General features: G+C 43.5%; 1 protein-coding gene across 7 annotated transcripts in view; it reads right to left on the bottom strand.

Moving 5' to 3' along the window:
* Arhgap26 (Rho GTPase activating protein 26) overlaps positions 1 to 12,516 on the bottom strand; it is a 729,500-nt gene that overhangs the window by 247,477 nt on the left and 469,507 nt on the right. For all 7 annotated transcript variants that reach the window (XM_052742060.1, XM_052742061.1, XM_052742062.1 and 4 more), the window contains one exon: positions 2,216 to 2,294. In XM_052742060.1, coding sequence (XP_052598020.1) covers positions 2,216 to 2,294 — 79 coding nt within the window. The remainder of the gene's footprint in view (positions 1 to 2,215; positions 2,295 to 12,516) is intronic.

Genomic DNA, 12,516 nt, shown 5'->3' with positions numbered 1-12,516 from the left:
GGGGCCAGTTACACAGGGGCACGGAACAGGTATCAAGTGGTAGAGGAGAGGAGAAGAGGGGCCTTAACATGATGGTGAGGCAGGATTTGAGGTTGAACTTGGGGCAGCAAGGGGTGTGTTTTTGTTGTTGCTTTATTTTGTTTAACTCATACCAAGAATATCATGTGGTGAAAGGATTTTTCGCCCCAAGGATTTCCCATTCTGAGTTTGGGGAGTCATTCAAGTGAGCCAGAGAAAGTAAGTACTGCAGAAGTAATTAAGCATGAGTCCTTAGTCTGAAAATATATCTATATTAAAGATAAAACCTAAATACATTTAGGGATAGACTTCAGCTCCGCCACTAGAGTGCAGACTGCAAGACATTCCCAGCATCCTTTTTCCTCTGATTCCTTGAAATGCACTGGGTACTGACTGGCAGGGCCAGTGGCTGCCTATGTGCATCTGGATTTCTCCATTCTCATCTGAGGGTAGATATGGCACTTCGTTTACTAATGGAAGCAGCAAGTGACCTCTAAGCACTTCACAAAGTTTTCCCTGGATGCTTCCAACTCCATTTTCAAGCTGGCGCAGGGCAATGACAGAACAACCCGGGAAACCATGAGTCCGGGTAGCAGAGCTGTCACACTGGGTGTGAGACCAGGTGAGAGCTCTGACAGGCACACATTTCCATCCACACGTCCTACTAACACTTTAAGTCTCTTCAATGTATAGCATCCTAGCCTGTTCTCTACAAAGATAGCCACTTATTATCTGTGATGAGTTTTCTCAACTACAAAATGAATCCCCAACACCTATTTCCTATGACAATAAGAAATAAGTAGATTTTAAAAATATTAAATCCTGTAAAACACACACACACACACACACACACACACACACACACACACACACACACACACACACCACGGTGCTCAGTTGATGGTGGATGATGCCAGCAAAGATGAAGGCTTCCAATAAGCTCTTTTTGAGGGTCTCTGATAAGAAATGGCAATTCTGACTGTGACATCCTACAAGGATAAAGGTGTATCTGCTTTGGGGATGTTTCTATGGATAACAATGCACATCGGAAAAATTGAGGCTATCTTATATTTTGGCCCAAGAAAAAAATTCAGATTAAACAGTTGTTTCATTATAGTTTACCCAACTTTGCCTCGTCTTTAATAAGTTACTTAATATGGATACATATTACTAAAAGTTATAAAACACTAGTTATTGCTTGTGTTTTGTTGACTAGATTAAGTCCTGTGTTTATATAATATAGCTGGGTAGAACAGCATATCCCTCTGTATTGCCAGACCATCCCACCAGCATAGGCTAGGAAAGAGCCACAAACGAACTGAGATAATCTGCAAGGGGCAAAGGCTTCATTCACAGTGTTATCTGGCAGCAGAAGCCATGACCTGCCTTATCAGGCACACATTTCTCCCCTTTGGATCATGCCTTTATACATGTAAAATCTTTTTATCTTTTATGATGAAACAGCTATACTTTACTCTTAGGATTTTTGTGACCTTAATATTATAACATCGTAGTTGAGATTCTCAGCATCAAGATTAAAAAAAAAAAAAACTGTTCTGGGACTTACCCCAGGGCTCTGAGATGGGTTTAACATGTCACATGTTGCATAACAACCACAAGATCACAAAACCCTGCTGAGGCCAGCATCTCTGAAATGGGAGCACAGATCACGTCGCCAGGCTTAACTGCTTCCATCTACCCTGATAATGTCCCACTGCTTACCATGAGATGTGAATCACCATAGCAATGGGAAACCTAATCAGATGACAATGATAAAACACTGTGTCGCCTATGTACACTCTTACAACTGTTTATCCCATTAAAAGCAGTTGGGTTCATGCTTTGCAGCCTACTTTGTGAAGGCAACATATGGTCAATATCCATCCAGTAATCCAGACTACTCTGTCTCCTCTAAGAGGCGCAGAAACAATCCACCTGTGTCTATAATGGGGGAAACCTGCTATACCATCACATATCACATCACTTCTACCTTAGAAGCCAAGGTCAAAACTTGGGAACTACATACACACAGAAGCAACCGTAATATCTACAAACATCAATCTACAAATAAAAAAGGCCCCTGGGACACTGGTTTCAAAGACTCAAGGCTTTAGAGCAATAGCAAAAAACCTCTCAGTAGGGAAGCAGCAAACTACTCAGGGTCTTTATTGTTCCACTTCCCTGAATTGTTACTTACAGGTTCCCGGCCATCCATGGCTTCCATCCAGAGCCTACGGTCCTCTTCCGACAACGCCTGCATGGTGATAACCCCTGGCCTACAGAGAAAGGAAAGACACAGACATGACCCCAGTGCCACATGAAGAGACACTGGCAAAAGTGAACATTTGAGAAATACCCACTTATCAGAGTGAGAGGATGCTGAAGCTAGATGCATGAAGAGAGGCCCAGCCACCTCCTCATGTCCTTTTCAGTATGCCCGTCTCTCTCACAGGGACAGGAGACAGGTAATGGACACAAATTATTATCTCCCTGGTTCCTTTAGAGCTTCTTTGTTCCTTGGTCTGTAACCCATTTGCTTAACAGAGAGTTTTACTTAAAGAGAGAATGCAGTAAGTATTTTCTGAAGTGAATCGAGTTGACTCTGGATAAAAAGAGACATACCCATTTTGAATCCTTCATATTTCCTAATATCAAATCCAATGCTTCGAAACTGCTTTTGTCACCAAATTTTATGAAGCGAATTGGCTTGGTAATTACAGTTAGATTAAATGTATGCAAATTGTTTTAATGACTCCCCACATGCCAGAAGCTGAGTGCGGCACAGGCGTTCACTTCTCGTGCTCTCGATGAAATCTACTTGCTATTCACAATGAGCATATGCCTTGGGACAGTTCACACAGCATCAAACCCTGCTTTTTATACAAATGGCACCCTTCACAGAAAAAACTGGGCAGTAAAATGACTTGAGGAGCATGTCACACACTCCTTAAGGCAGGGCTTCTTTAGTCAGCACTGGTCCCACATTGCCTACAAACCTTTGCCCCTCCAAACATATGTGCATTCTGTTGAAACAACTTAATGTCTATCAAACTGATAAAGAGCACAGCAACCCTCAAAAATCCTAGCACCAATGGATCCCACCTCTAGTTAAGGACTTATTGGCAGTAGATGGCTGCTGGAGGACAGAGTCCCCACCCCAGCCTCCCAGGATGAGGCCCCTGATAGAGTACCTATGTTCTAGTGGTTAGCCCTACATACCCATGCACACAATGACAGCACTAAGTGGACTCAGTGAGTTTAAATGCATATATGAAGTTGTCAGAGAAAAGTAGTGGGAGAATATGAAGGGGCCGGAAGGGGAGTTTCAAGGGTGAATTTGATCAAAACACACTGTGTGCATGTATGAAAATCTCAAACAATACATTAAAAATATATTTTTAAAAGTTTAAGAATAGCTCTTTTAAACCCTCATCTTCAAAGTTGGAGAAATCCTGAAAGACAGATCAACTGATCAAGAACTAGAGTCCAATTGCCTTCTGTACCCACAAGTGCTCAGTGTGGTACTGAAACCACCCAAGCCAGGGATCAAGGCACCAAGCACATTCATGCCAATCCCTATCATTTCTGTTGACAGTTGGTTTACACTGTTCAGTCAACAGAATACACCTCTACATGTTTAAACACACAGCTGTGTCTTTTCACCACCATCCCTCAATGCCTCCCACTCTACACTTTTCAAAGCTGTGATAGTGAAAGTCCGAAGGTCAGGAATTCAAGGAGCATGAGGTGGAAGGGGCTGTGTGAAGAGGAAAGAGCAGAGAGGTGGGGAGGAGAGGAGTTGCCCCACAAGCAAGAAAGGCAGAGGCAGACAGGAAGGGTGGGAATATGAGGGTTAGAATAGGTGGCTGAGTTGAGGATTAAAGACTGATTCCTGAGAAGGAATTCATTCTTTGAAGCCACACTGGGTATTAGCACCATAAGAGAAAAGTGAGTCCAAAGAGAGACTGTCTTCTTCCGCAGCATCTGCCAGGGTTCTCCCTCCTCTTCTCAGACCCAAATGCCCATTTCTCTCCAGCAGCCCATTTGTGCCAGACTCCCCTTGTATCCACAAGCTGCTCACAGCTGTGGCTCCACACAACTGAGCCTGTGGCCTGGAGGTGGAGCAGATTTGATGTTCCCTTTCCACCTTTCAAAGACAAGCACAAAATGCTTTGAAATCCAGACCCTAGGAAGCCACAGTCTGCCCAAAGTCCTCGAGCCCTGAGCTTCTGCTCTCTGGGTGCTGCTCCACTTGTTATTTGGTGGTTTGGTATGGTTTGCTGGTGCTACCTATTTGAGTCCAGCAGTCCACCTTACAAAAATAATGTAGATTTCCAGCCCAACCCCACCCTACCAAAGCTGAACTTCTGGGCTGGGGCTGGGCCTGGGAAATCAGGAGTTACAGCAACTCTCCTGGGGATGCTGATGTATGGCTACGCCTAAGGCCCATGCCCTGAAGGACCTACTCGATCCCCACCCTTGTCCTCCTGGGTCCCCTGCACTACAAGTACTAGCACCCTCCTCTCGACACCGGGAGTCAGGCAGCCATCACACCTCCAAATTCCTTTCCTGCGAGGAGACAGTTTAAGGCTCAGGAACCGCCCACACACCAAGAGTGCAAAGTATCACACATGTCACATCAACTTTGTGGCCTATGGCGTGATATTTCCACCCAAAGCCACCAAGAGGAAGTTCAGAAAAAACTCAGAGGCTGTAAAGAGAGGACTATCGGGCCTTGGTAACCAGGGAAGTCAACATGACCTGTTTCCACTTCAAAAAGATATATCAAAATACAAATTATTTTCCACATGTGGTCTTGCCACCTTTGGGTAGGGGATACACCCTGGAAGAAAGACGGTGAATAAAGCCAGATATAGCACATTTAGTTATAATTCTATTCCCCAAATTCAGACCATTTTCTCAGCCTCATGTATGTATATCTGGATGAAGCACTATACTTTCTAGGTAGAAATACTCATTTTTCCTTTATAAATTAAAATACTAATGCAAATCCTACGTGTGACTTTCATAAGAAGCCAAGATAAAAGGGTCAACTTTATTTAGGAATCAAACACTGACTTCTCATTGTGGTTGATATATTGTGCACCCCAATAAACTTATCTGGGGGTCACAGAACAGAACAGCCACTATATTAAATATATAGTTTAGGCAGTGATAGCATATGCCTTTAATCCTAGCATTCCAGAGGCAGAGATTTGTCTGGATCTCTGTGAGTTCAAAGCCATACTAGAAACAGCCAGGCATGGTGACACACACCTTTAATCTTAGGAAGTGATGGCAGGAAGCAAAAAGGTATATAAGGCGTGAGGACCAGGAACTAGAATCTTTTTAAGCTTTTAGCTTTTAGCAGCAGTTCAGCTGTGATCCATTCAGATGAGGACTCAGAGACTTTCAGTCTGAGGAAACAAGATCAGCTAAGGAATTGGCAAGGTGAGGTTGGATATGACTTGTTCCATTTCTCTGATCTTTCAGCGTTCATCTCAATACCTGGATCTGGGTTTGTATTTATTAATAAGACCATTTAAGATTTGTGCTACATCTCATAGTTACCTTCTCAAGTCCCTTAGATTAGCCACACATCTCCAAACAAAATAAAACAGGAAAAACCTTCCATGACGTGACATTTTGCATATTAGCAAACTTTCAAACTTTGTAACTCTTTCAAATTCTTAAAGCATGTCTATTTAGTTCATGCTTGGGATGTGTGTCAGTTTTCCATAGCAAAAATGAGGGAGAGAGGGAGAAGGCAGGGGACACGAAGGGAAATCTAAAACCATGAAAGAGAAACGGGGTATATGACTGAAACTCTTCCTGGTTCTATACAGCACTGTGACCCACTGAAACTGTGATGTAAGAACACAGTTTTGCCCACCCAGCATCCTGCTGTGCTAAGCACTCTATAAATTTAGTCTTCCTTGCCTAGGCATGAGGTAAGTGTGTTCTCATTACTCCCATTTCAAAGACAAGAAAACCAAGGCTGAGAGTTAAGAACTGCGTCCCTGATTGAGGCCAGCAAGTTACAGGGCTAGTACATGACCACAAGCCCGACTCCTAACCCTGGTATGTGATGCTATCCAAATGTGGAGGCACCAGAGCCCCCACTGACTTTGTATGGACTACCCAACCCCTCTGGCATCAAAACTGACCAAGAATTCCTATAGCTTAAAGAGCTCCTACATGGAATCAAATGTGACAGAATGATAAATGGTTCTATAAACCTGAAATGCTTCATAAATGTTCTTCCCAGAAGCATCTGCCAGGGCTCTCCCTCTAGAACGCAGTCATACATATGACTGGCATGACGTTCGACAGCGGAAGTTCTTCACAATGCTTCCCCTCAAGACAATCAAGTGAAGGAAAGGCAATGATTTTTTTTTTTTTTTTGGTTTTTCGAGACAGGGTTTCTCTGTGTAGCTTTGCGCCTTTCCTGGGACTCACTTGGTAGCACAGGCTGGCCTTGAACTCACAGAGATCCGCCTGGCTCTGCCTCCCGAGTGCTGGGATTAAAGGCGTGCGCCACCACCGCCCGGCTGATTCTTTTATTTAACAGAGCAAAACAGATGCTGTTGGCAAAAAGACTCTGCTGTGAGATTGTGGCCCCTAAAACTTTTGGGGAAGCTATAGGCATGAAGTCTCACCAGCATGTCTGCCTAAACAAGACCCGAACAAGGGCAATACCAACCAACATGCTTACACTGAAGGGATAAATCTCACAGGGCCCCAGGCAGACACATACAAGCAACAAGTATGGACTGAGCAGACTGTACTTTATATTTAAGAAGTGTGTGTGTGTGTGTGTGTGTGTGTGTGTGTGTGTGTGTGTGCGTAAAAACTACAGAAAAAGAGGCCATGAATTAGGGAAGGGGAGGCATGAAAGGGGCTGGAGGGAGGAAAAGGAAAGAAGAAAATGATGTAATGGTATTTTTATTTCAAAAAATGTTTAAAGGTGCTATCATAAAGAACAGGAATACTGGTGAGTTAGACCTCACCAAAATAAAGAAGATGCATTTATGAAAAGATAATGTTAAGAGAATGAAAGGGTAGAGGCTGAGAGTGTAGTGGAGTTGGTAGGGTATCTAGATGGATGAGGTTCTGAGTTGGAATACCAGCACCACATAAACCAGGCATAATGGAGCACATCTGCAGTTCTACCACATGGGACATAAAGGCAGAAGAACCAGAAGATGAAGGTCATCTTCAGTGACTTCAAGGCCAGCCTGTGCTACATGAGTCCCTGTCTCAAAAAAAAATAAAATATCACAAATCAAAAAAATTAAAATGTGAAAGAAATATTTTTAGTATATATCTCCAACAAGATTCTTATTCCCGATATGTAAAGAATGCTGACAAACAAGGAGAAAATTAACAACAAAATTCGATAAAAATCTTAAGTGTCACTTCATAAAAGAGTGTATCTAAGGGCTGGAGAGCTGGCTCAGCAGTTAAGGGAGCTTGCTGCTTTTCAGAAGACCCCAGCTCAGTTCATGGTACCTACGTCAGGCAGCTCACAACTGTCTTCACTCCAACTCCACAGGATCCAATGCTCTCTTCTGGCCTCCACACTTACATACATATGACATTTGTGCACACGCACACATGCACACACACACACATACAGAGAGAGAGAAAGAAAAAATAAAAAAAGGAGACCCAAATGACCAACAGATATAAGAAGTAGACATCAAATGATGTCTCATTGAGGGAATATAATTTAAAAATAGAATGAGCTATATCCATCACCTCCTGAATGAAGAATATTAAAAGGTTTCTTAATAATTTTCTAATGCTCCAGGCGGCGGTGGTGCACGCCTTTAATCCCAGCACTTGGGAGGCAGAGGCAGGCGGATCTCTGTGAGTTCAAGGCCAGCCTGGTCTACAGAGTGAGTTCCAGGAAAGGCACAAAGCTACACAGAAAAACCAAATAATAATAATAATAATAATTTTCTAATGCAGTACTGTGATTCTCATACTTTGATGGTGAGAAAATAATAAGAACACTTTTTCAGTATCTACTAGAACTAAACACTACACATGAGTTAGCCACACTACCTCCATATATATCACCAAGAAAGATGAGTGCCTATGTCCTCCACAAGGCACGTTCAAAAACCCTTGCCATTTTATTCCTAATAACCAAAACAACAGCAATAAAATGTCTATCAAAAGATGATGCACCAATTGCTGTGTATCTAAATGTTGGAACACCATGTGACAGCAACTAGTGCTGCACAGGACAGTAGGTCTGAACTTCACCGATGGTGAGGGAAAGTCTACAGACCATATGACTACAGTACCACGGCATTCAAACTCTTAAAAAGCTCCCACAAGTCGGAAAATGATTCCACCTCCAAGAAGGGATGTGGCAGTATCTGGGGAAGGGTATGAGTGAAACCTCAAGGATACAAATGTTCATCTGGATCTGGGTTTTTGTATGTGTGCGCATGAGCATATGTGTGTGTAAAAAGTCTTCAAATAAAGACTTGAGATATGAACATTTTATGGTGATATCTCAATTAATAACTTGTTTTAAATGCCCAAGAGGTACAACCTCTTGACAACACCTAAGCCTCCCTACTATTCCAGATGTGTAGCATTAGAGAACCAGGAACTGTACTGTTTTCTGCTGGACGTGTGACCTGTACTTTCAGGAAGGCAAAGCAGAGAAGTTCAATTGCTTTTCCCTCAGGGTCAGCAAGGGTTACACCTTTGGCCATGTTATGAACTTGAAGTGAGAAATGCATCACACATTTCCAAAAACTTAGTCACTACCACAAGGGCAAGTGAGGGAGGATAGCTGGTATGGGGCTGCAGCAAAGCAATGCCTGGAGAAGGACACGAGAATAGTGTAAAGGGGGGGGGGGGGGGGGGAAGCAATGTGTTGGTGCCATGGTCCACCTAACCGGGAATACCTTCATACCCAAAACCATGCCTCTATCACAAGCATCAGGATGAAGGAAAACACCAACTCTGACAACATGGCTACTTCCTTTTCCCTACCCAGTAAAACCTTCAAAGTGGACTGCTACTCCCTTTTAAAACTAATGTCTGATAACTGATAAGGACAGAAAAAGGAAGTCTCCAGCAAATACTAGAAACTCCAGTCACCAGATGAGAGAGGGGACAAACAATTTAAAAATCTTTTCTAGATCCCAGCCCTAAAATTCTCCTCAAAAGTCAGCATTTCTCAACTGTGAATACGTTGCTAGTGCTGTAGCTAGAGCAGCCTGAGAAGCACAAACAAGGATCTGCAATTTTTCTCAGCACTCACACCATAAGAATGATGCAGAAAACAGTTCTCTGACGTGAGCAGAAATGAACAGGAAGAGAGAAATCTGTGGGGAGGGAAAAGAGGGAACAGGAGTGGTAGGAAGGTGGGGGTGAGAGCAGTGTGCAGAGCAGGTATGTGTGAAATCCCTCATGATGATGATGATGATGATGATGATGATGATGATGATAAAAAGAGGAAAATGGTCCTCGTTTATCTCAAGGCAAGCTACTATTACTCCCTACATCTCTTCCAGGGCTGGCTTCCCCCCAAAAAAGCCCGCAGAAAGCAACACACCTTTTTGCAGTTGTTCTCTTAGGTATCTGTTGATGAGCTGAAGAACGTGACCAAAAGCAGAAGAAATGGTTTATTTGCTTACAGGCCACACTCCATCATCAAGAGGAGTCAAGGGAGGAACTCACAGCAGAGACCTGGTGACAGGAACTGAAACAGAGACGCTGAAGGAAAGGTGCTTATTGACTTGTTCCTACTGGCTGGCTCAGCTTCCTTTTATACACCGTCCAGGACCAGAGGTGGCACCATACACAATGATCTGGGTCCTCCCACATCAATCATTAATCAGGAAAATGCCCTACAGACTGGCCTACAGGCCAATCTGATGGAGGCATTTTCTCAGAGGAGGTTCCTCTCCCCAGGTACTGCAACCAGTGTCAAGTTGACAAAAAACAAGACAAAACAACAGCAACAAAAAGAAACACACCAAAATAAACAAACAAACAAAAACACCTCACTAACCAAAGAGAGCGTCATACCCAGAAAGCTGGGACCACTGATGTCAGTCACAGCCCTCTACTAGGCCAAGAAAAATCAAAAGCACAACCAGGGCTGAATCTGGGGTTCCTCGACAGCTTTCTAGTTCTAATCTGATTCATGAATCAGAGTCAACAATCGTGATCTCAGTGGTTTGGCAACTGACCCACTTCCTATTGGACAAGGAAATGCTAGGAGTGACTCCACCCCACTGAAACAAACACAGTAAGAACCTCACAGTACTGTCCTCTCTAGATCAACTCTAAAGTGTGAGGCCTTACTCATTCATAAGACAAAATCTTTGGCTGCCAAGAGCTCACTCCTAACTCCCATCCACACCAGTGCACATTGAAGGGTCAAGTTGACAGGAAGAGGACTACAGTGCCCACAGAAACTCACTACAGCCTGTGTGTGGAGTGTGTCCCACTACGCTCTTGCGAGACGGGAAAGGGAAGGCTTGGGGAATGGGCTTTCTAATCCTTGGTAAAAAGGGTTTGTCCGATGCCAGGAAGAGGAAGCACTGCTGGGAAAATTGTTTCTTGGTACTCCCTGTACAATGAAAAGGGCTCAAAGTCTGCAGAGGCATGAGCAGAGTCATGCAGAACAACCTGGAGAATAGCATCGACCCATGTCTGCTTATAGAAAGCTTTCAAGTGAAGGAAACCAGGCAAGAAGCTTTTCATTGCCCCAAGGATTATAAACTTGGGCTTCTTTCCCTAAAGCCCGTAGCCTTTTATTGCTTCTGCCTTTTGACTTGTGGATAGAGGCATAGGAATAAAGAAAACAGTGCAAGCGCAGGTCACAGAGGCAGCTGCCAGCCATCAGGTATCATGGGGACCTGGGTGCAGGTCACAGAGGCAGCTGCCAGCCATCAGGTATCATAGGGACCTGGGTGCAGGTCACAGAGGCAGCTGCCAGCCATCAGGTATCATGGGGACCTGGGTAAAGCACAGGTGAGAGAAACCAGAGGTCACAAACTGGTGACTCACACATGTAGTTAAGATTTATTGCCTATTACATGCCAAACACTGTGCTAAGGACTTTATTTCAATTATCATTTATTTCTCACAATAAACATATGAATTGGGTGCTATTATTGGGCCCCCTTTAATTTATTCCATTGCTTATTTCCTTGTTTGTTTGTTTTTTTTTTTAATTTGCTTATTTGTGTTGCTAGGAACTAAACTTGGAGCCTCATGCATGCTAGGCAAGCATTTTACCACTGAGCTACATCTTCCGTCCTTTGGGACTCTTTCTAAAAGTGAAAACTGCCACATTGCTATTAAGGGCTAAATCTGCTATTGTATCCAGGTGGGCCAGAGACTACAGCAAGGCCTACACTTAACCCATAAAGCTGCAGTGACCCTATCTGTGGAGAGCGTATGTGCCCTGGAGTCTAAAAAGACTACCAACTTAGAGAGAGGAAGGGAGTAAACCTCCCTCCACACACCCTAGCATGTTTTCCTAAGCAGCTTCTAATCAATGATTCAGAAAGAATCTGATCCTTATGAGTGAATGGATCATAATCAACTAAAGCCTAGAGCACTGACTCTTGGGAGGAAAGGTCTCAGAGTAAGTAGGCCCCTGGCAGTAATAACGGTCTAAAGAGTAAATACTGCCAGCCCATCAGATAATTTCATATAGTTATTTCAAAAGAGAATAAAGTCATAAAACATCAGGCAAATTTTGGGCATACTAAACCGTGCGACCCATGCATATAACTGATGCTGACTTCTAAGTGAGTGCCATGTGCCAGCTGCAGGGACAGGCACAAGTTAGCACAACACACCAGGAGAAAGCATTACTAATCAATGGGATGGGTGACATGCAAGGACAATGCAAATTCCTGTTAGAGCTACTGACAGCAAACTAAGATCCTCTCTTTAGGGTCATCTGCCTGCTGCCCACACACACACCATTTGTACTCTTCCGGCTCACAATGAACAAACGAGTGGAATTTACTGGTTCAACTGTTTTCTTTTGGGGGATTTATGTAATAGTAAAACTTTGGTGTTGAGGGTTTTTTTAATCCTATGTTGAGAAACAGGTAGATAAATAGGTGCACTCACTAACAAAGCAACAAATTTCACTGTACTGATTAAAGAATAGAAATAAGGTTGCGTAGGTCACCCTCTTATCCACTCCACTAACCACCAAAGCCCATTCCTACTTAAAACAGGTTCAAATAGCCAACACTCTCACTTAATTAGAAGCCAGAACAACAGCCCTAAAACTTCAGTAAATTCTGAATTTGTGAACTCAAGAGTCCAAGAGCTTCCCCAGCACCTAACTATCCCTGAGAGCCAGGAAGCAATTCAGAAAGAATGGTGCCCATCCCCCCACTGCCCTCCCCACCCCCAGCCAAGCAGTCAGAGCAGCATAACACCCTCTGAGGAAGGAAAAGCCATTTCCTGCCTGAAAGGTCAATGGCATTGAGACCA

Source organism: Peromyscus californicus, unplaced genomic scaffold, assembly GCF_007827085.1.
Source record: "Peromyscus californicus insignis strain IS unplaced genomic scaffold, ASM782708v3 Scaffold_17__1_contigs__length_78620276, whole genome shotgun sequence".
Taxonomy (NCBI): Eukaryota; Metazoa; Chordata; class Mammalia; order Rodentia; family Cricetidae; genus Peromyscus; species Peromyscus californicus.
Note: the sequence above shows the minus strand (reverse complement) of the source record. Positions and strands in the feature narration are given on the sequence as shown.